The following is a 24,616-nucleotide window of genomic DNA, read 5'->3' on the forward strand; positions in this document are numbered from 1 at the left end:
ATCATTCAGGAAATCTGTCCGCGCCGTATTGGGCAAGTGTGCTATATCTTAGACATTTAAACTGTTGTCTGTTTATATTTCTGATCGGACTAATTATCCTTGAGAATCTGGTAAACATGGAGAAACTCACTTACAGACTATGTATAAATGAAAAAGTTTGGAATGTTTTGTTTTGTCTTTTTCTCCTTATATTTATTTATATTTTGTGATGTTCTGTAAATTATTCTTATGTGCATCTTCAAAAACAACAACAAAACAAGTCACTCCAAAGTGACCCCAGCCCCCCCATTCAAATTCAGCTTAGGACCCCATAAAAGCTGGTGCAGGCCCTAAACAGGACACCCGTAGCGCAGTGACTCACAGAAAAAAGTCAACAAAGACTTATTAAAAATGATGTTTGTGTGTTGAAGTTGGCCTCTGTGACCTGTTCTTTTATTAAACTGACCATATTTATCACCTTACATGGAATGGACTCGTGTTTCGTTGCGCGCGCGCGCAGGGAAACCGAAAGTTGCGAGTGAGTCAATGTTTTCACTTTCGCTTCTCGTGCGCACCAGGTCTGCATTTATATTCACTACAGTGTGTGTGTGTGTCTGTAACGTTTATTTAACCTAACTTCGTCTTATTATAATATATTTATCTCTCTCTCTCTCTATATATATATATATATATATATGACTGTATCCTGCTTGAAACAGTGGAAGGTTTTTATTTTTGTTTGCCAGCTGGGCGCGTGACAGATGCCCTTTCTCTGTGTGTGTGTGCGCGCGTGTGTCCCTCGTTCGTGTCCATCGAAAAGCATGTGTGTGTAGATGAAGATGGTCGAAGGAGCCAAGCTGCACCTGAAAGAGTGGCTCGTCGCGCAGATCGACAGCGCCACGTTCGACGGTCTGCGCTGGGAGGATGAGGCCAGGACCATGTTCAGGATCCCGTGGAAACACGCAGCCAAGAAGGACTACAACCAGATGGAGGACGCGGCTCTGTTCAAGGTCAGGAAACAACCTGTCAATCCACCGAGTGTTTATTTAAGATCTGTAAAAAAAAAAAAAAAAAAAAGATGTTTCTTATGTTATAACACAGTGCACGTGCTTCATATTCAATCACAGTGACGTTAGTGCGTTTATTTTATTAACAGCCAATAACAGCTCAATAATTACTCATTTGTCTCAAGGGTCAAGGGAAATGAAGAAGACAAGTTTCAAAAACAGATAAATGCCTTTTCCAAAACCATGAAAATGTGGTTATAATATATATATAATTATAAATAATATATTTACTGTTTAGTTACATTATTGTAAATACATAATATAAAGTTTCTAGTTCTCATTTCACTGGGAAAAGTGTGTTTTTACTGTGATGTCACTGTTCTAGCGTTCTAGTATTTTAATGCAAAAATAAACTAACTAAAATTCCCTCACAGTTAAAAGAGAAAACCAGGAAGTCCCTGCTAAGTTAAGAGTGTTTTCCTTTTAAATGATTTCCTTAAACTGTGTCAGTGACTAAATAACTACTGCTCACATGTAAAGAGGGAAAAACTGATTCATTTAATCAGTAACACTCCAAATTTTAAGGCAAATTAAAGATAAAGAAAGTATTTTTTTTTATTTTATTATTACTTTTTAAAAGGAATATAATTTAACATCACTCAATTATTAGTTACAGCAATGGAAAAAGATACTGAATAAAAGATAAAATACTCAATAATAATAATACCCAATATATATGTACTTTCAAAATACTGTTGTTAAGATCATAAATAATAAAGTTAATTCCTAATAAAGTACCTTAAAGGGTTTAGTATCTTACCTTTAGTTGAAGTCACTTTTTAAAAAATAATATTTACTTAAGTAAAAGTCTTTAAGTAAAAGTTTTTTAAAGACTGTACTTAAGTATCAAAAAGTCATGTTCTGATATAAAATGTACTTAAATGAAGGTTGTGGGTTCAATTCCTGTCTTCATGTTGAAGTGAGTGAATGGGTGAAGATCAGAAAAGCTGTATATAAATACAGACCATAATATCACATCTTCTTCTTCTTCTGATTTTATTTGGTAGTAACGAGTAACAAAGACGGTTAGAGGAAATGTGGTGGAGTAAAAGATAACAAAGTAAAGTGCAGATACATGACTTTTGTACTGAAGTACCTTAACAGTAAGTATTTGTACTCTATGTTCAGGCCTGGGCTGAGTATAAGGGTAAATACAAAGAGGGCAGGGACAAGGCCGACCCCACCATGTGGAAGACTCGCCTCCGCTGTGCGCTCAACAAGAGCACCGACTTCACCGAGGTCCCTGAACGCAACCAGCTGGACATCAGCGAGCCATATAAAGTCTACCGCGTCCTGCCCGACACCGGCTCAGCCAGTCCACTAGGTAAGACCAAAGCATTATGTTTTCTTTTTCACTTTTAATTCATTTTTTTAAAAATTATTATTATTTAAAAACAGTATTTTTTACAAACTCTGGTCAGATCACGTGCTGAACCTGGTGAAAAGGTCCCCAAAAAGACATGTGTGTGTGAACAAACAGGTGAGCAGGACAACTTCAAGATTGGATTCAAACAAATAAAAATAAAATCAAGCACAAAAACTTGGCAATAACCTCATTTTATTTTTATATTTTTTCTGTAGCCTTGTTTTAAAAATGAATCCTTTCAAGTGAATAAAGAAGAAAAACCATGGACTGGTAAGTTTTACACACAGTCATTCATACTCCACATACTCATACTTCTGCATCTGCCTCCAAACAAGGTCGTCCATTTAAAGGGATAGTTCGGAATTTTGGACATAAGACCATATTTTCCAACTCAGCCGGTGTGATGGAGACGTCTGGAGACGTTTTCAAGAAATTTCATTCAGTTCTTCTAGTTGCCGAGTTCGCTGGTGCTACGGCTAGCGCAAGTCGATGGTACAAGCTAGCATGGCATTAGAAACACTCATACCAACTCCTCAGTGCACCCGAGGCAAATCAATTGTAACGGCAGACTATCGATGTACATATCTGTGTTGACAGAATAATATTTGAAACAAAACTAACCTTGCATCGCATGAATTTTTGAGGGACTACTTTCTCAGCAGCAGTGGAATCAGTCCGCCGCTGCCATAGCTTAACAGGAAGTATGACGCGCTGCTGCTGCTGCTGAGACATAAATCCTTCAAATTGCAAGTTTGGTTTTATTTCAAACATTCTATCAACACAGATATGTACATCGATAGTCTGCCGTTACTATTGATTTGCCTCGGGTGCACTGTGGAGTCGGTATGAGTGTTTCTAATGCCATGCTAGCTTGTACCATTGACTTGCGCTAGCCATAGCACCAGCGAACTCGACAACTAGAAGAATTGAATGCCATTTTTTGAAAACGTCTCCATCACACCGGCTGAGTTGGAAAATAGGTCTTGTGTCCAAAATTCCGAAATATCCCTTTAACACACGAGGTGTTACCGACTGTACATGTGACGTGGAAACACAGAGCTTTGTTTGCATTTTGTTTGGAGTCGTTTTCCATGAATGTTTGCAGCAAATCATACTTTTTATTATATAAGACACGTGTCAAACTCAAGGCCCGGGGGCCAGATGTGGCCCGCCATGTCATTTTATGTGACTCGCGAGTGATTAATTGGACTTAAAAATCTGTGTTAAAATAGGTCTGTGCTGCTTTAAGGCGCGCGTTGACCATAAACTACTACTATTTCCCATAATGCATGGCGATTGCGTTACCCGCAAAGTGGCGGTATCACCATCGCGGACCAGGTTACATCTATAATGCATCATATTGAATAACTTGAATAAGTTATATATAGATACAGAACGTTATTTAGCAATATGTTACGGAGTAGTTACCTTTATTTTACATTATATTTAGTTACATTTATTCTGTATAACAGTTACTATCTCTATAAAATAGTAATATTCTAGTGCGTCAGTGTCACTGCGCTCCGTTGTGTTGCTGTTGGTTTTTGTGATAATTGCATCCACTAAAGCAAAGGTCACCAACGTGGTGCCCGCGGGCACTTGGTAGCCCGCGGGCAGCCAATACGGTGCCCGCGGGCTCACTTCACTTCACCTCACTTGCATGTATCCGTATGATCGCTCAGTAAAATATCTTTGATATTGTTTATAAAAACTGGTAATCGTTAGGAGTAAGCACTGGAATGAATGTGTATGCAGTTGAATGCATAATATTAATCATTTAAATGGTAAACAAACAAAAAAATATTATATGGTAGCCCTCCATATTATTTTTTACCCTTAAGGTAGCTCTGTCTCAAAAAGGTTGGTGACCCCTGCACTAAAGCGTTCACACCAAGGTTATTACACTGTTAGAAATAAAAGTGCTAAGTAGAACCATATAAGGTTCTTCAGCTTGTCCTCATAGGAGAACCCTTTTGGAGGGTTCCACCAAGAACCTTTTTCAAACGAAGCTGAAAAACGAAGCTGAATTTATCTACAATTCAGTTTGGTTTTGCTTTGTTCATTGTAGTTTTTATTTTGTTTTCTTTTTAAATTGTCGTTTTTATTATTATTTCAGTTAATTAAATAATTTTTCACTGCCAGTTTTAGTTTTAGACTTATTTTCAGTTAACTATAATAAGCCTGGTTCACACTGAAATCACAGGTGTATCTCTGGTGTAACTTTAGTGACATCTACTGGTGAGACTCAACTCATACTTTACCTTTTCCCAAAGTGTGTTTATGAACTATTTTGGTGGCATTTGCAAACCAGGAGCTTTATTCTCTCGTGTCTTTGTTTTTCTGAGTCGTTAAACTTCCACTTACTGAAGTTAAGGCTCGTCTTGTACTTTGTCGAAGGCCACAAACTCACCTCATGAGGACCATGAATACAGCAAAGTGTCTGTAAAGAAAGAAAGAAAGAAAGAAAAGAGTGGTGTGAGAGAGTGAAAGTATCATCTGTGTTTTTAACGACAGAGCCTTGCTTCCCGTTCTGTGACACGACTTAATCCAATGATAACCAGGAGTCGTCACAGTCTCAGAGTTTAATTCTAACATAGCAAAGAGCAGGAGTTTCACTTTCTGTTCCAATAAGCCGTAATGAGGACGTTAACCCTTAGAACGCAGAGCGTTAAGGCTGCTTTTTTATTAATGTGTTAAAACATATATACAGAGCCTATAAGTGTGTGTTATAACCAAATATATCAACAAACCTGAGCAAGAAGTACTCAACAAAATCTTTTTTGTGACTTCTACGCAATTACACAATACAAAATGAATCATAACTTTGACTCAACAATACATAAGATGATTTTTTAAAAGCCTGAATATGTGACATATAAACACATCCCCAGGATGTCCATATAAGGAGTTGTGTGTTAATATTCCCACGGCAATTTAGCACTAAGGGTTAAAGACATTAAATGACCATGAGACACAGAGAAGCTAACTGTGGTTTATAACGAATGACAGAAAGTGATCGATTATTAATCCATGACTAAATTAACCGTCTACTATTTTGATAATTTTATGCTTTTTTCATGATTAAAACAAGATTGTTTTAGCTTCTTAAATGTGACTATTTTCTTTGTTTCTTTGCTCCACATGACAAAGAAATCATTAAAGGTGCCATATGTAAGAATGTGGCCAAAAACAGGTTACTACATTCAAATTTATAATACCGAGGTCTTTTAGGTTTCGTTTTCTGGCGTAACTGACTGCAATGATTGGTATACGGCGGTAGGTGGCGCTACATGCCAAAACATGATTTCAAAACAATATTTTTTTTAATGCAAATATTTCGTCTGTACTGTTGTTGTTGGTGAGTTCAGTTTGTTATATGAACATTATTTCTGAGTCTCTGTGACATATTAGGAGGATTTTATGGCCAGTTGCTTTAGATTTATTACATAATGCACCTTTAAAACCAAATCATTTTGGTTTGTGGACAAAACGACACATTGGAGAACATGGTCATTTCCAGGTTTGACAAACGCTGATCAACGTGTTTTTAAACATTGACCAAACGATGAGTCGATTACAAAAATAATGGTTAGTTGCAGCTCTAGTTTTTACCTAAAAACTAGGAACACATCGTGATGGACGTGTATGTAGGGATTTTTTTCCTCCTAAACTTGAATGAAATAAAAGCCTCACCTGTGTGTGTGTCACGGTTTACTCACCGTCTTGTCGCTCGTCGTCTCTGTGTTGCCTCTGCAGATCTGATGAAGGAGCACACGTACTGTGAACTAACAGAGAGAAAGAAACAGAATCAAGTCCCCGCTTCCATCACTCTCCTCCAACCTGGACTCAACGTATCAGGTAGGGCTATGTTAAAAATGACTTTACTCACCTTTGTCTTTCTTCTACACTCTTAGAAATAAAAGTGCTAAGTAGAACCATTTAAAAGGAACCCCGGCTATAAGACTTGTTGTTCTTAAAAGATAAATGTTAGTGTCAGTTATAATAAATTTATATAAAACACCTTCTTGATGTTTTCGTTTTTATAAAATTTGTAAAAATAGTTTAACTCGTAGGTCACCATTGTTGTTTACGTCGCAATGCACTCTGGGTAGTGACGTATAAAGGTTGAACTGCTGCTAAAAGACCTCACCGGAGCGGGTGGATACAAACGGAGACTTAAACCAAATGCCTGTCCGACAATTCTCCCACATAAGGAGCCTTAACGCCCGCGTGAAGCGAGTGAAATTCGCGTTAAAAAGCGGCAGAGACAAGAGACGCTGGATGCTCTCCTGAGCAGACAACCCGCGTCTGCAGTCGGCGCTTCACTGTATATCCATATATGGAGACGCAGTTGCCGCACGTACACCACAGGTTTTGTCCCACTCTCGCCTCATCCCGTCTTTCTTGCGCTTCATTTTGATGCTCGTTTTGTGAAACATTGTCAGAGCTGTCCTCCTCCTGTATGTTTCGCTCGGGTTCAAATTGAAAAGGCTGAACAGATGACATGTTTATGCTGAACAGTCACAACAGGGTCCCCAAGCCCCCAGTACAACCTTTATACGTCACTACCCAGAGTGCATTGCGACGTAAACAACAATGGTGACCTACGAGTTATACTATTTTTACAAATTATATAAAAACGAACACATCAAGAAGGTTTTTTATATAAATTTATTATAACTAATACTAACATTTATCTTTTAAGAACTACAAGTTTTATAGCCGGGGTTCCTTTTAAGGTTCTTGGGCTTGTCCTCACAGGAGAACACCTTTTGGAGGGTTCCACCAAGAACGCTTTTAAAACCCTTTATTCAGGAAAGGGCTTATAAAGGGTTCTGTGCAGTGTGCGAAATACCCATTAATAATCGGGGGGGTCCCATTTACCATTTGTTGCGCAATACTGTTTCACCACCCCAGGTGCCACACTGCAGTATTGGCTATTTTCCCTGTCAGATGTGGGCTTGTGTGGGCCTTTTCCACAGCGCCATTTGGAAAGCAATTCACTAAAACATTAAAAATACAAAATTACAAATAAAATAATTTACATTTTGTCTGGTAATAAAGGATAAGAAAGCAAGCAAAGTGTGTTATGTATGTAGATCATATCAACATGTTTTTTTTTTTTCCTAAAGATCTTTGTAATTCCAGTTTTACATAATATGTAAAACTGGAATTACAAAGATCTTTAGGAAAAAAAACATATCTTTCCAAAATATATGAAAACGGGTGCGATCAAGGTGTTTCTTCGATTATAATGTTTTTATGATCGTGAGAAGCCAAAATCAAAATCATGAATAAAATTCTATTAATCGTCCAGCCCTAGTTTAGACCCCCCTCAAATTTTGCCTTTGAGGCTTTCAGGGGGTCTCGAGTGTTAATCAGGGGGGTCTAGCCCCCCCAAACCCCCCTGTATTTCGCACAGTGGTTCTCTGGATCAAAATAGTTCTTACTGGAACCATTAGTGTTACCAGGAACCCTTGAAAAACCCTTTCATTCAGGAAAGGGTTTATCAGAAGCAAATGGTTACACGTAGAACCTCAGCCCTTGCAGAAGGACCCTTTTAGAACCCTTGTTTCTAAGACCTGGAGAAACAAACAAAAAAAAGCAGCATTCCGTGTGTTCGCAGACATTCGTATGCAGGTGACGTTGTTGTACCACGGTCAGAAGGTGATGGAAATGACCACCACCAGCCCGGACGGCTGCTTCATCCTGCAGGGACACGTCCCCGTGGGCAACGAGCGCATCTACGGACCCTGCTCCGCCCAGCGGCTGCCGTTTCCGTCGCCCAACTCCGTGTCCTTGCCGCCGCGCATGGCCGAAGCCATGAACTCGCTGCTGTGTCACCTGGAGCGCGGCGTGCTGCTGTGGGTGGCCCCCGACGGCGTGTTCATCAAGCGCTTCTGCCAGGGCAGGGTGTACTGGAGCGGTCCGACGGCCCCGCACGACGACCGGCCCAACAAGCTCGAGCGAGAAAAGACCTTCAAACTCGTCGACATACCTAAATTCGTCAGCGGTAAGGCAAGCGAAGGTGTAAAGAACAGTTAGATTTTGAGTTAAATCTGTGCCATGGATAATCTGAATATCACAATTTGTGCCGGTGCAGAGCTTCAGAACTGTCTGCAGGGGAAGGGAACGAAGCCGTCGTACAAAGTCGAGCTGTGCTTCGGAGAAGAATATCCTGACCCCAACATACCCAAGAGCAGGAAACTGATCATCGCACAGGTCAGTGGTAAACTGTGTAAAATGTATATTTACTTTAAACTTTAACTTAAAGAGTTCTTTTTTCCTTTCAAGGACCGACACTTAAAGCTCACATCTCTCACACAGTCTGAGATTAAACCACCTCTTAATCAGGGACCTTCATCATTTTTCTTTTCTTTTTTTTTTTAGAGAGGCAGAAATCACAGTTTTTTTTAAGACAGTGAGGAAAAACTCAAGGACTTACTTTGTGCGTCAAAGGAACAATTCGAACCAACGAAATGAGCAAATTGCAAAGGCTGCAGCTCGACTTTGGTAGATTTGGATTGATCTGCATTCGGTGCCACTTTTTGAAAACGACATACAATTTTAGCCATGAATTACATTCACTGCTTTTCCACCAACATTTCCAGGTACTTTTTTTTTTTTTGGCTCGGGGTGGAAAATAATTCCCCGTAATCCTGTACGCTGAACTTCCTCCTCAGCAAATATACGCGCAAAAGAGCCTGGACTACGTCGTCCGTCTTTTCTTGTACTCCCTATTTTTGATATGACCGATAGCAAAATGAATCAGTCTTCTGTATTGGTCTTCTTTTAAAGGTGGTTTGACCACCAATCAGTGTTCTTCAGCACGCAGCCCCGCCCCTTTAGAATTCCTGGTAATCTGAAAAGTACCTAGTCGCGAGCAGGTAAACTTTGGTATAGGAGGGAAAGTTTTTTTCCCTGGTAATTTTGGTGGAAACGCGCCATGGTTTTTCAAAATTCTGGGTAAACGAGAAAAGTTCCTGTGGTGGAAAAGGTTAAAGGTCCCATATTATACCCTATTAACCCAAGTTAAACTAGGTCCTGATGCCCTAATGAACATGTCTGTGTCATGCTTTAGTCAAAATATCATAAGGATGAAGCACAATAGCAGTTCAATAACTCTGCCAAAACAGCCTTTTTCAGAACGCTCGGTTTTGTGCCTGAACATTTACATGTGAATGGGACCCAGGTAAACACACATCCACTGCTTCCAGGGGAGTGTTGATCTAACTTACTATCCACAGCCATACTGTCACCACTTATCACCTATTGTCATGCACCGTCGTCACAACCCCCGCTCCATATACCCCATAGTAATGTCCGTTTACCCGTTGTTACTGCGTTTCACCGTAATGCATAGAGTGACCACGATTTTGGCTTCTCGCGATCATAAAAACATTAAAATCGAAGAAAAACGATTAATGCGGCGCGGCGTGTATGTAAATTCCCATGCTAGAAAAAGACCCTGAACGCACCAGTGTTACTGCGGCTCCGACTGACGTGTGTGGATCAACAACACGAGGAGAGAACGTGGAAACACGACAGAAAGGCAGCCTTTGGTTGAGAAGAAATGTAGGACAACATCTACAGCTTTCTGCAGTGCTTTCAAACGCGTGCTCCTCATATCACCGATCCACACGCCACTCACTAACCACAGGCACGTAACTGGTGCGTTCAAGGTGTCCCTCCAGCATAGGAATTTACACACACGATCAACAACAAAGGGCTTGTGAAGCTTGTGGGGAGCTACGGTGGAGCTGTGAAGTACTCTGCCTGGCGGGGTGCCAACATTCACGGTGAAATGTGTTGCTATGTCGTCATTGCGAGAGAGGTTAAAACATTGCGTGTTTTATCGCCTATACTTACACAAAGTGGAACCACTAAAACATGACTCAGTCTTGTTTTTTCACATTTTGGGGACTGGTATGGCCCACTGAGTCCCAAATATCAGTACTAAAAGATTAAAAAGTTGATTTTGCACAATAGGGGACCTTTAATATTTCGATATTGGCTCATAACTACTGTTCAAAAGTTTGGGGTCACTTAGAAATGTCCTTATTTTGGAAGGAAAAGCACTTTTTTTCAATGAATATAACATCAAATGAATCAGAAATACACTCTATACATTGTTAATGTGGTAAACAACTATTCTAGCTGCAAACGTCTGGTTTTTAATGGAATATGTACATAGGTGTATAGAGGCCCATTTCCAGTGTTCTAATGGTACATTGTGTTTGCTAATGGTGTTAGAAGGCTATTGGATGATTAGAAAACCCTTGAAAACCCTTGTGCAATGATGTTAGCACAGCTGAAAACAGCTTTGCTGGTTCTTTGACGGAAGGGCGAAATTATTATTTGGAATAAAAATCCATCCATCATCTACCGGAGGGTGCTGTGCCTATCTCAGCTGACATTGGGCGACAGGCGGGGTGCACTCTGGACAGTTCGCCAGTCCATCGCAGGGCCACATACAGAGACAAACAACTATTCACTCACACTTTCACACCTACGGTCAATTTAGAGTGACCAATTCACCTAATCCCCATATCGCATGTTTTTGGACTGTGGGAGGAAGCCGGAGAACCCGGAGAAAACCCACGCACACAAGGGGAGAACATGCAAAGGCCCTTGTTTCGAAGTTGTTCCAAACGGGCTCGAACCCAGGAACCCTTTCTGCAAAGGCAAAGAGTGCCAACCACTACACCAACCGTAGGCCCGGAATATAAAATCTTGTTTCTAATTTCTAATCTTGTCAATGTCTTGACTATATTTTCTATTCATTTTGCAACTCTTTTGATGAATAAAAGTGTGACTTTTAATGGAAAACACCCAAAAATTGTATAGGTGACCCCAAACTTTTGAACGGTAGTGTACAAAACATTATATATCAGAAAAAAAAAAATCACATTAGGACACTTTGACAGAATTGGTCAGTAGTATTTTAAATGACCAGGAGATGTCCTCATAGGCATACTGTATGACTGTATGACTGTATTACTGTCTCGTGTCGGTCAGGTGGTGCCACTGTTTGCAGTGGAGCTTCTGCAGAAGTTCAACCTGGGAGAGACGGAGGAGAAGCAGTCGACGCTGGGCTCAGACTCAGCGGGCGAGAAGATGTCGGAAAAGTGTGGAAACCATGAACAATCGACAGATACCGAAGCGTTGTGAAGCTTCAGGTCTGTCCTGGAATCACCAGGAAGTAGAATATGACGAGTGGAGATGTAGAAACAGTGGAATGGGAATCTTTTCTTGCGCTACAAAAAAAACCGAGCATTTAATTATAATACTGAGCTGTAAGTAAAACTCGCTGTTGCTGTGTATCATACTTTATATATAATACATACGGAGAATAAATTGACACTTTTAATTAAATCTATAAAGCTTTTTTTCCCTTTATTTATAGCGAACATCATATAACAGATTCACAATTGTCTTTTTTTTTGAAAAATATACATATATTTTTGTAGCTATAACATTTAAAAAGAAAAAAAAAATCAACAGGTAAAGGTTTTTTTTTCTTTTTCGTGGAAAATAAAAAAAAACAAAACTAAAGTGAAAGAGTGTGCAGAATCAAAGGAGATACCCGTATCTGAGTTTTTAAAATACTTTCATTGTTTTTCCCTGTCCTCGAAACATTATACAGTACATAAAAAAAAAAGAAAAAAAAAGAAATAAAGATGGGAACAGAAGCGTACAGTACACAGGGGTCGAGAGTATTCACAAAGCATCATGTTCCAACGTGTTATTAGCACCAATACTCCTCAGCCAGACTGCACTTCTTCTTTTTTTTTTTTTTTGCTCTTTCCATCATTGAGTTTTTAATGGAAAAACACCATGTGTGTGAGGACGCTGTGGCACAGACCCGTCTGTGTGGGTGGGATTGTCTGTTACGCAATTTTCATTAGTGTTCTCTCCCTTTCTCAGAAACAATGTTAAGAACATATTGGAGGGTAATGCCTTGATGAACGACCGTGTTTGAAAATGACTCCCAGTGACGAGAATGAAAGAAGGCGAAAGAGTTGCTCATACATTCACTTTGCCTTTTTTTTTTCTTTTTTTTCCCGGCGCCGATGTCACGTCGACGTCGGCTCAGAAGCGAGAAAATAAAAGAGAGAGAAAGAGGAAAGAAAATGCGCTGTGGGGTTGAAAATTAACCAGAGAGAGATTGCATTAAATCTGTTTAGCATATTTACTGTATATAACATCTGTAATATATATATATATTCATAGTCAAATATTGTTCATATATATATATATATATATATATGTCTGCACTTCGTCTTCTTCAATAGCGTTTACTTCCATAACACTGACTGAAAGATGATAACCCTGCAGAAAACACTGTCAGTAATTAAGTGTGTGTGTGTGTGTGTGTGTGTGTGTGTGGAACTATCGTTATACAAAAACAGTGAGTGAACACGGACAAGTGCGTTGATTGTCTCACTAAAAAGTCTTCAGTGCGTCTCTAAGGAGAGAGATCCTTTCAGAGATCCTTCAGCTGCTGCTTCTGCAGTGTGAACACCCGTAAACTGCGTTTTATATATGTATATAGACGTATATATATATATATGTGTATGTTTGTACGTCTGTATATATATATATAATATATATAGATAGATAGATACATACATATATATACATATATTTATACATATATATATTTACATACATATACACATATATATATATATATACATATACATACATATATACATATATATGTATATATACATATACATATATATGTATATACATATACATATATATGTATATAAACATATACATATATATATATTACATATATACATATACATATATATATATATACATATATATACACATACATACATACATACATATATACATATACTTACATTTTTGGTAACACTATATTAGGGAACACATATTCACCATTAACTAGGTGCTTACTAACATATATAAGTCGCATACTAGCCCTTTATTGGTAATCATCAAGTATGTATTAACACCTTAATATTGTACATAACCTTATTCTACCTCTATTACGACATGAATTAAGATTTTTCCTTCATAAGGTGTTAATAGGGGTTTAATGTCTACTAATAAAGGGGTAGTATGTGACTTACTGTATATGCATGTTAGTAAGCACCTAGTTAAAGGTGCCATATGTAAGAATTTGGCCAAAAACGGTTACTACATTTAAATTCAAAATACCGAGGTCTTTTAAGGTTTCGTTTTTTGACATAACTGGCAACCCGTGGTTGCTCGTCAGCTGAGACTCTACTGAGTGATTGGTAGACGTCGGTAGGTGGCGCCACATGCCAAAACATGATTTCAAAACATAAACATGATTTGCAGTCTGCAAAATATTTTTTTGAATGCAAATATTTTGGCTGTACTGTTGTTGTTGGTGAGTTCAGTTTGTTATATGAACATTATTCCTGAGTCTCTGTGACATATTAGGAGGATTTTATGGCCAGTTGCTTTAGATTTATTACATAATGCACCTTTAATGGTGAATGCGCTCCCTAGTCTAAAGTGTTACCACAAAATGGTATATATATAAATATATATATATATATACCCTATATATATATATATATATATATTTTTTTTTTTATTCCTTCCCTGCAACCCTACCTTGAGGTCTCTCCATTGTTTGTCTTCATGGGTGCAACAGAGACAAGGAGGGTGTGTGTGTGTTTGTGTGTGTGAGTGCGTGTGCACGTGCAAGTTCCTTACTGCCACTTCATTAGCTTGGAGCCATGAGGTAAATCCAGGAGACTTCCGTCAGTTCCGGCTGCGGGAAGTGCGTCAGGGGCAGACCAGCGCCGCTTGCGTGGACGCGGCTGCTCCTGAGCGGCCAGAGTGCGTGGAGGTGCCGGCGCCGTAGGTGGTGGCGGATGGTGAAGGAGAGGCGGAGGAGGGGGCGGCGGCGGCATCTCTTCCCTGTGCGAGCCGCTGGACTCTCCCACGGCCCTGGAGGAAAACTGCGTGCGATGGGCCCGCGAGCTAGTGCGCGCGTGTGTCCGATGGCTTTGAGTGGGCGTGGGGGTGAGAGCCAGGCAGACGTCCCCCTCCGTGAGCTGGCGGCATGGCAGGCCGTACAGCTGCGTGGTTCTCTGAGGACAGCAAGAAGACCAGCCTCGGTCCTGCACAAAGAACGGATACTCCGCCAAGACCTTCAGTAACTCCTACACAAGACCACAGCATTGTAAAACACTTGACCAGGAGCGTTGATCATGGTTGACACGTGCTTTCAACACATTACTTGGGCGTGTGAAAAATGCATGTGGATCTAATTTTAGTGTTTAGGGTGTGAAGATCAAGACGGTAGAGGACAAACTCATTTTGCTGCTATACACACTAATCTTGTCGTATTCATGTATGTGAGGAGTGTATTATATTAATCTGGGATTGAGGAAACAACAAAGGAAGGTAACACTTTAGATTAGGGAACACATTCTCACCATTAACTTGGTGCTTACTGACATGCATAATATGGGCTAGTATGCGAAGTCGCATACTAGCTCTTTATTAGTAAATATTAAGCACTTTAAGGTCAAATATTAACAAACTTATGAAGCCTTGCTATATATACTTTTGAAGTATATATATATGTATATACATATACATATATATATACATATACATATATATGCATATATATATATATATATATATATATAGCTATACACACATATATACATATATGCATATATATATATACATATATGCATATATCTATATATATATACTTATATGCATATATCTATATATATATACTTATATGCATATATATATATATATATATATATATATATATACATATATATATATATACATACATACATACATACATACATACATACACACACATCTATATATGTACAATACAGAAGGATAAAAGTGGAGAGAAAGTCAAAGTCAGATGATGGTGTGGATAATTTTCTCCCCGGACAGGGAATCAAAACAAAAAGCTACAGCCAAGGTTAGCTAATGCTCTCTCTCTCTCTCTCTCCAATGCTTTTACACTCCATTATTGTCGCCTCCACTTATCGTGTGGTAATTCTGCAGCACTGCTCACAGCAGACACTTTCACTTTCAATTTACACTGGTTGCTGCCACGTGAAAACATTTATAAAAACGGGTTTAATGTTTATAAAACCAAAACAGATGGTGGGACGGTTTAGGTACGTGTGTAACACGAGTGCAAAGCTAAGTGCACGCTCCATGTTTTACATGTTTTACCAACTTTGGCAACCACACTTTACAATGATTTGAAGTGGTATTATTGACATATGTTGTTGAGGGTGCGTTAAAACTCTAAATCTGACACCACTGACCTGAGTGTTGCGGTCTGTGAGGTGGACCTGCAGGTGGCTGAAGCCCCGCGTGCTGCTGGGCGAAATCAGCAGCACGGTGCAGGTGCTGAGGTGGAACTCCGAGGACGTGTCCGCGCTCCTCAGGAAGTCCTCGGTCCGCAGCTCCTCCACTCGCTTCAGCCGCCCGCTGGCCAGCTCGATCAGAGAACCCTTGGTGAAGTGAGGTAGGAGCGCATTGGGAGACGGGTGAAGGTCTGGGGGTGAGGGCTGAAGATGGCAAGGAGAGGACTCTCTCCCTCTGTCCCTGTCTCTGTCCCGTCTTCGCTCACGCTCTCTGTCCCTTTCTTGGTCTTTGTCGTGTTGCATGTGCTTCTCTTTGTCTTTACCTCTCTCCCTGTCCCTGTGTAGGACTTTGTCTCTGTCTCTTTCTTGGTCTCTGTCCCTGTCTCTCTGTAACCTGTCATGGCTGTTAGGAGGACCCAGGGGTGGCTGAGGTGAGTTCCTTAGATTGTGCTGCCTGGGGCCTGGCTCCCTGTGCAGGTTGTACAGAGGTGTTCCTGAGGGGCTATAGTGCGGGTAGGGTTGAGGAGTGGGGTGGTGCGCCGAGTGCTGCAACGAGTAGTAGATCTGGGCCTCAGCTGGTGTGGCCCCTAAGGGGTCCATCAGTCCCCCTCTACCTGCCCTGGAGTCTGGTCCAAGGGGATGGGGACTGGTGCAGAGTAAATTCGAACTTGTCTTAACTAAACCGAGTGGATGTCTGTCCTGCAGCGAGGAATGTGGGTCAGGGTCCTCCTGAGTGTGCGAGTCTGACAAAAATGTCTCTCCAGATAGGACACTGGACGTTGGATCCTCGTGCTGCCTGCGTCCACCATTGGTGTGGGAGCTGTGTGGACTAAAGTCCATCCTGGTTCTGCTGCTTTCATATTCTCCTGTAAGCAGAGGCCTGGAGTTTGAGACAGTCCTGCTGCCTGGCCCGTCCAGGCCATTGGGCCTCTTGCCCAAGTACCTGTGTCTGGCTTCAATTAAGTTGGGGTCATGGGGGTAGAGAGAAGGGTGGCTGAACAAGTAGGATGGCGAAAAGAGAGAAGAACTGTAGTCGCGACGGCCACTGTTGACGTAAGACCACATCTCTCTAGAATCGGCTGGAAAGGGAGTCTTAAAAGAGGACGCAGAGGAGGAAGAGGATGCAGGCGGCAAGGAGAGGGAACCCTCACCTCTGAGCCACCTAGAGGAGTGAGGCAGCGGAGAGGAGAGAGGATCATCTTTCCAGGCAGGAGAACCCCTCCTCTCACGGACCTGTCCGGAGAAAAGGGGAATAGAGATCGAGGGGGAGTAGCTCAGGTGCCACGGTAAGGACAGAGGGAGGCATGGTGCAGGGGCCGGAAGGGATGGAGGGGTGTGGAGGAGATGTGGGTTTGGGTTTGTCAAAGCTCGGTCCCGGTCACTGGCTTCTCTGCTTCCTTCCCCTCTGCCTGTGCTGGGCCGACTTCGGACCGGCACAGGGGGTTTGAACTCGTCCAAAGTAATTTGGTGTTCCACCGATCCTTGCCGAGACTCCCTCTTCTTGGGAGGGAGGCACTCTTTGCTGCGATCGGGGCTGGGATTCATGGGTGGGCTCCAGCGGCAGCAGGGGCCCCCTGTGTGTCGGCGTAGGCTAGGTCACATGGGCCTCGCGTGAGAACGAGGGGCGCAGACAGAGCGGAAGGCGGCGACACAGCATCACTGTCAGAGCGCGGTGGGTTCTCTTTTGAAGTGAAGCACGGCTCACCTAGAGAGAAGATGAAAGAGGACAGAAACAGAGATAAGGCGCGTAATGCAGAGCGTGATGGGAAAAGACACAGATGTAAGGAATTTTTTTTTGGAAGAATTCAAAAGGAGAGACTGTCAGGGTTTGTATCCAGAGGCGTTTAAAGGGACTTAGGAGGTCTTGGGGCAAGTAACCTGTGGTGCCCATCAATCTAGCAAGCTAGGGGCACGGGCCTTTGTTGGGATGTTTCAATTAAGGCTTTGTTGTAGATTTCATCGGGAAAGTGGAAAGGGAACTTGGCTTGTAACCGGAGGGTTGCTGGTTCAAGTCTCCAGCAGGTCAAAGGGCTGGGGTACCCCTGAGCAAGGGTTAGGTTTAGGGCGCTGCTCAGTGGTTCCCCCCTGCTCCTAATTCTGATGGGTTAAATGCATGTTGTTGATGTTGATGGGGAACGGCATCATCATTTCCAAAGGTCTCCATTTTTGCCAGTCCTGACCAAAACTCTACCCTGGAGTTCTCAACCTAAAATGAAGCTAGTAGCATTTTTTTTTGCAGTTTTGAGGCTCTAAAACACCAGGGGTTGTGTGGAAAACAGGTGCATCCAGAGCAGAATGCATCTGTTTTCAGTCGTTCTCCAGTTTGCATCCACTTTACTGCAAACCCGGCAGCTGCCTGGGGGGCCTGAACTGAGAGAGCCCCCAGGCAGCTGGCGGTTTGCAGTGCACCTGGCGGCATTCGTCTAAGTTATCGCCGTCAGTCACGTCAAACGTGCAAACAAACCATCGAGCCTCATCAGGCGCGTCGAGATAAATCGTCCACTTTACTCCCCGCTCATCTAAAGCCCCACCCCCCCCCGCCCTTTTTATATAAAGGTCAGAAATTCTGAGCCTTGTAATCGCTGTTGCCAATTAGTCAATCCCTCCATGCTCTGTGGTGGGGACTGAAACTACCCAACTTAGTGTTTTCATTCAAATGCAGCACTCCCACATGTAGGGTTTAAAAATACATTTTGTAGCCATTGAAGTTCAGAAGCACACACACACACACAAATCACTCACAGCAGGAGAGTTTTCATCTTTGACTCTCGGGGGATGATTGGAATATGTAGATATGTTTTTGTACCACTTTTCATGAGCCACCCCCACACGACACCCCCGGGTGTTCTCTGTATTGTTTATAAGCTTACTATACTCTCTACACTCCCCCACCCTTTTTTTTTTTTTCCGAACACACATGCACGGACAGCAGCAGCAGCAGCGGACACACCAACTCTCCCTCGGGCGGCTGTACTCACTTACTCCCCCAGTGACAGGCAAAGCTGGTCACCACCCACCCGAAAGCTGACAGAAACAATGTTGATAGTACCACCAGTTGTTGTGCACACAGGTTCTGTGTCTTAGCATATTAATTATGTGTCACAGCAGGAGTGTGGGGAAGTGTGTGTGTGTGTGTGTGTGTGTGTGTGTGTGTGTGTGTGTGTGTGTGTGTGTGTGTGTGTGTGTGTGTGTGTGTGTGTGTCGGTGCATGCATGCATGTCACGTTTGTCTGTGCATTTGCATAATTCTTTTTTTTTTTTTTTTTTCCATGGGAGAATTGTGTGAAAGTATTTATTTGTTTAGCTCCTTTGTGTTTGTGTGCGAGTCCTCCAACGTGTCAGAGATTTCGCAGCCTCATTTCATTCAGCGAGAAAGTGCGGGGGAGCTCTACTAATTCTTCTCCAAATGTTTCAACGGGTTTTTTTTTTTGTGAAGTGATGGCTGCACTGCAGCGCCATCCCAGCTGTTCCCTCCTCCTCCTCCTCCTCCTCCTCCTCCTCCACCACCATCGCTGCCGCCGCCACAACACCGCGATGCCACTCAGCCCCACACTCACCCGCAAGTCTGTCTCAACAGCCTATACCAACTCCCTGCCATCTCACCATCCGCCACACTGTCGCCATGGCAACTGTGTCCACACACATCCATTCGTTGGGAGAGGTTAGATGGGGATACACCATGGAGAGGCGGGTAAACTGTTGCTCATCGAGTGACTTGGTCCAAAAACAGAATAAGTGTTAGCGCGGAGCAAGCTGTTTGTGCATCTGAATGGAAAACTGAAAAAAAAAAAAAAAAACGGGGTGGTGAAAGGAGGGAGGTCCATTGTCCCAAACACTGACAGGAGGGGGTGTGAATGTTTGTGATGAACAGTTTTTTGTCAGCAGTTATTGGGTAAATAAGGGTGTTTGTGTTACGGCGTGAAAGCATTTTTTTAAGTTAAATCCAGTTTTGCCGGTTTATTTTCAGTTCGGCTGCAGCGACAGTGAATGAACTCAGTGAACTGGGTTTTTTTATATCATAAAGTGGAGATATAAGGCCTTTCAGGAGGCAGCAGCAGGAACCGGCAGTCATTCCTTATATGAGTCATACAGACATATCTACACGTACATAGATCAATTAACAAATTAATAGCACTATTATTGATTAAAATGTGACGACTATTATTATTATTATCATCATTATGATAATAATAAAGATGCATTATGTAATAAATCTAAAGCAACTGGCCATAAAATCCTCCTAATATGTCACAGAGACTCAGGAATAATGTTCATACAACAAACTGAATTCACCAACAACAACAGTACAGCCAAAATATTTGCATTAAAAAAATATTTTGCAGACTGCAAATCATGTTTATGTTTTGAAATCATGTTTTTGGCATGTGGCGCCACCTACCGACGTCTACCAATCACTGCAGACAGTAGAGTCTCAGCTGCCGAGCAACCACGGGTTGCCAGTTACGTCTGAAAACGGAACCTAAAAGACCTCGGTATTTTTAATTTGAATGTAGTAACTGTTTTTGGCCACATTCTTACATATGGCACCCTAATAATTATTATTAAGGCGGCACAGAATGAGTGCCTAATCACTTAAGTGGTAACACTGTACATTACAGTATAAACTATGGTAATATTATGGTAATGATTCATAATGGGGAAGTAATATTATGGTCATACCAATTTATTTCTGTCATAATTGCTAAGTAATGGCTCGGAAATAACAATGGAAAATGTGCGAGGATGAAGTCAAACAGCAATAATAACGTAATTACCAACTAACTTCACATTTTAATGTAAAGTATTACCTCATTATGAAGGTTTTGACTGCATGTTACTTTAGTAAAAATACTAATAATATGATAGCACTGTAATATTATCTGCTGATTACCACACTGCTATCACTTTAATTATCATGCTTGATTTCGCATCGGAAATAAGATGGTATTATCGTAATAGTAATAATACTTTCATGTTATAAAATGATTACCACACAGTAATACCATTACCATGTTATTACTGTACTGTGATGTAAAGTGTTATTACTTGAGTCACCAAATCTGGTTCAGCTCTCTGCATTTTCCAAACAAGAATAATACTGCATGTTATATCCTCAAAATTGAACTATTAGATTAGATTCTATAGCTTTTGTTTTAAATATAGAAACAGTGCATGTGTTTGGAGGAAAGCTAATAGTTTTACCCCCAGTGCAAGTCTTCAATTGTGGTAGTTAATGACCCGCATATAAAAGAACACAGTGCCAAGGCTGCCAAGTTTCCCACAGTGTCAGTATGCACTCCTAAATGTGGATTCAGATGAGGAAAATACAATCATTTCATTCCTACATAGCCAGAAAATCACTTTTGTGCTGCACCAAAAACACAACGTCCCTGATAATAATTAAAACATTTTTTTAAAATATTTTTCCCAATTAAAAACTGTCCATATGAAAACAGTATTGAAATTCTGTCTTTTTGTCTAAATTCAAATTATTTCTGTTCTTTTGAAGGGAAAAAGCTTGCCAGCAAAAGAGAGAGAAAAAAAAAAACGTTCCAAAAAAGTGTCTGAAAACAAAGAATTGTGCATGTGGAGGAGTTTGCTCAGAAATGTCTGGTAAGAAAACACTCCTACACTGTGCAGACGTGCACGCAGCGCTGGAGCCGATCTACGGCGTTTAAATAAACCAGATCCAAGGGAGTGCACTAATAAACAGGTTACACGTCGTTTAGCTGGACTGATCCTACCTGAAGCCATTTTTTGCACGAAAAATGCAAAAAAATGCCTTTATTTTTCAACTTGATCTCAACTTGCATCTTTTTTTCTTTTTGCACTTCTCCCTCTCATCCCGCCTTTTTCACTGCACGCATCATCTCAGGAAAACTGCCTAACATGCTGCACCTTTACACTTTTAAATGCAAATAAAAAAAAAAACTAGTTTCAAGTATTATGACAACACAAAGCGAGTCACAGCATCTCAAAGAGCTGGTGGAGAGAACGTGGGAGCAGAGTCCGACAGTGATGGAGCTGTGGCAGATGTTGTGATGTTGTGTGTGTGTGTGTGTGTGTGTGTGTGTGTGTGTGGCGTTGTGAGACTGACCTTAGCGCGGCTTGAGCTGACGTCCCCGGTATTAGCTGTCATTCATATTCCAGTCCTTCCCCAGAGGGTCAACCCACTCCACCGCTTGTCACTGTGCTACACACTGCTCCTCCACAACGCCGGCAGCGCCACGCAGCTACAACACCCCGCAGATATCAGCCGCCTCCAGCTACAACACACACACACACACACACACACACACATACACACACTGTCTCTGTGATCTCTGTGCGCGTGTGCATGCAATTACACCAGCAAAGCCCACCAAACTGAGGGAAAGAACCGAGAGCCTTGCTATCTGTCTCTCAGTCAGTTGTGTACACGAGTGTGTGTGTGTGTGTGTGCGCTTGTGTGTGCAAAGGGCTGAGGAAATGAGTAATATCTAGCAGTGAGAAACATGTCTGCTAAGCAGAGCCACATAGGCAGACCAGTTGCTGCTGCCGCCCACTTGCTTTAATCACTGTGAGGGATACAAATATGCATACACACACACACACACATACCTTATGTGCACGCACACAGAGTCTAGGATGCACGCACAGATGATGTATGTGATGCTTTTTCCTCTGCCTCTCAGATGGGCTCATGTGAAGTAAGTTTTTTTAAACTGATTTCTGACTTCATTAAGCAGTATATAGTCAGAATCCTTGATCTGTGTTTTCTGCTGAACACTTGAGACATAAAAGAGAGGGGAAAAAGATGGAGGGGTGGGGGAGGCAGAGAGTTCACGAGAGGCAGGGAGGGAAGGACGAGGTGGGAGGCTCATCCTACACACACTCTCAGACATATAGGCTTGCACTGTTGCCTCTGACTCAAAACTAAACTCACATCACACACACGCACGGTTTCTACTTCGGCGTCTCACACAGCAGCACTTGTGCGATTAACTCACTCGTTAAAAAGGAGGAATCCATTTGTTTTTGGCCTCATATGCAGCAGTCGCACAATTATTATGCACATGGTGTGAACTCACTGTGACTTGATAACAGTGTGCTAAGTCAGAGCAAGAAGAGAACTTAACATCACCCCCTGTTTATGAGTGCCATACTTTTTAAACACTGGTGCCAAAGTGAAAACGGGGAACATCTTCAATGAGGATATCTAACTCTCATTGGGGCTCTATTGTAAAAGCCAGTGTTTCCCAACCCTGGTCCTCAGGGAACACTGTCCTGTCCATGTATTAGATGTTGCCCTGCTCCAACACACCTGATTCAGATGAAACATTCAAATTTTTTTTTTATAACAAAAGTTGAAACATAATTTTTTTGAAAAAGTATGTTATTATTATTATTTATTTTTTAAAAAAAGACAAAAGTTGAAACATATTTTTTTTTTCTTCCAAAGGTTGAAACATTACATTTGTGGAAAAAAAGGACAAAAGTTGAAACATAAATTTTTGAAAAAATGTTTGTTATTATTATAATTTTTTTTTAAAAAGACAAAAGTTGAAACATAAATTGTTTTTAAAAATATATATGTTATTATTATTATTATTATTATTATTATTATTAATAATATTATTATTATTATTTTTATTAATAATAAAAAAAATACAAAAGTTGAAACTTTACATTTGTGGTAAAAAGAGACAAAGTTGAAAAAAAATGTTTTGAAAAATATGTGTTATTGTTATTATTTTTTTTTAAAAGACAAAAGTTGAAACATTACATTTGTGGAAAAAAGAGACAAATTTGAAATTTATGTTATTATTATTATTATTATTATTTTTTTTTAAAAAGACAAAAGTTGAAACATTGTTTTTTTTAAAAATATGTTATTATTATAATTATTATTTCAAAAAGAGACAAAAGTTGAAACATTAAATTATTTGAAAAAAAACAAACAAAAGTTTGTTATCAGGCTTGTGCAGAGCTCGATGATGAGTGTTATTTGAATTTTAAAGCAGGGTAACATCTATAACATGGCAGGGCAGTGTGTTCCCTAAAGGACCAGGGTTGGGAAACATTGGTATATATAAGCAATAATATTAGAAAAAGACGAGACTGTGTCATGTCTCGGCGAGCCATTCATCCTCGCACTCTTTGCAACACAAAGCAAAAAATTGCAGACTCATAGCCATCGAACAGTAAATTAGAGTTTAACCTTGTCTAACTTCTCCACCTCCAGTGGAATGAAAAGCTAATCAGTCTTGGAGGTGTGCAGACACATCAGCTCCAAGGCCACGCTGAAAACGCTCTCGAAATAAAATAAATAAATAAAAAGAGGTGACAATTGACAAGAAAGTCTCGTCTGACATTTTCTCTCTTTTTTCTTTCTTTTTTTTTTCTCAGTGAATGCCGTTTGAAGATTGTGTGCGCCGAGGTTGTGTGGGCACAAGTGCTGTCTGCTCTGGTTTTCCCTTGTAATTGTGTGCATTAATAAAGACTGAATAAGTTATACACCGGTGAAGACACACACACACACACTTGAGCAGTGTTTTTGAGTCACTGTAATACATCTTGAACAACATGTAGTTGTATTAAGTACGGAAAATTCCATCTGTTCACAATATAATTCCACTAAATTATATTCTATTAAACCAAAAGGCCGAACAGGCCAAGAATTGACTCTCCCCCTTTCTTCCTTTTTCTGATGTATTTAACATTCTTAGAATAATAAGCAATTTGTCTGAGCAGCTCTGCAAATATGTTAAAACGATTATATTACACAAAGCAACCCTGACCTCATCAGTCACAGAGTCGGCACTCGCCATTTGAATGAAACTGTCCAACACTCAA

General features: G+C 40.9%; 2 protein-coding genes across 2 annotated transcripts; one reads left to right on the plus strand and one right to left on the minus strand.

Moving 5' to 3' along the window:
* Positions 1–807: 807 nt before the first annotated feature.
* On the plus strand, positions 808–11,679 carry irf10 (interferon regulatory factor 10). The gene is made up of 8 exons (XM_083895677.1): positions 808–989; positions 2,175–2,370; positions 2,468–2,526; positions 2,628–2,682; positions 6,169–6,270; positions 8,039–8,425; positions 8,516–8,634; positions 11,431–11,679. The coding sequence occupies exons 1-8, from the start codon at positions 813–815 to the stop codon at positions 11,581–11,583; spliced, it is 1,248 nt and encodes a 415-aa protein (XP_083751803.1). The 5' UTR covers positions 808–812; the 3' UTR covers positions 11,584–11,679.
* Positions 11,680–14,132: 2,453 nt separating this feature from the next.
* On the minus strand, positions 14,133–17,327 carry LOC310931999 (uncharacterized protein; the record flags this gene model as incomplete). The annotated part of the gene is made up of 2 exons (XM_083895253.1): positions 14,133–14,588; positions 15,741–17,327. The coding sequence occupies 2 exons, from the start codon at positions 17,325–17,327 to the stop codon at positions 14,133–14,135; spliced, it is 2,043 nt and encodes a 680-aa protein (XP_083751379.1).
* Between the last annotated feature and the right edge of the window lie 7,289 nt (positions 17,328–24,616).

This window comes from Microchirus variegatus (genome assembly GCF_963457635.1).
Source record: "Microchirus variegatus genome assembly, chromosome: 9".
Lineage (NCBI taxonomy): Eukaryota > Metazoa > Chordata > Actinopteri > Pleuronectiformes > Soleidae > Microchirus > Microchirus variegatus.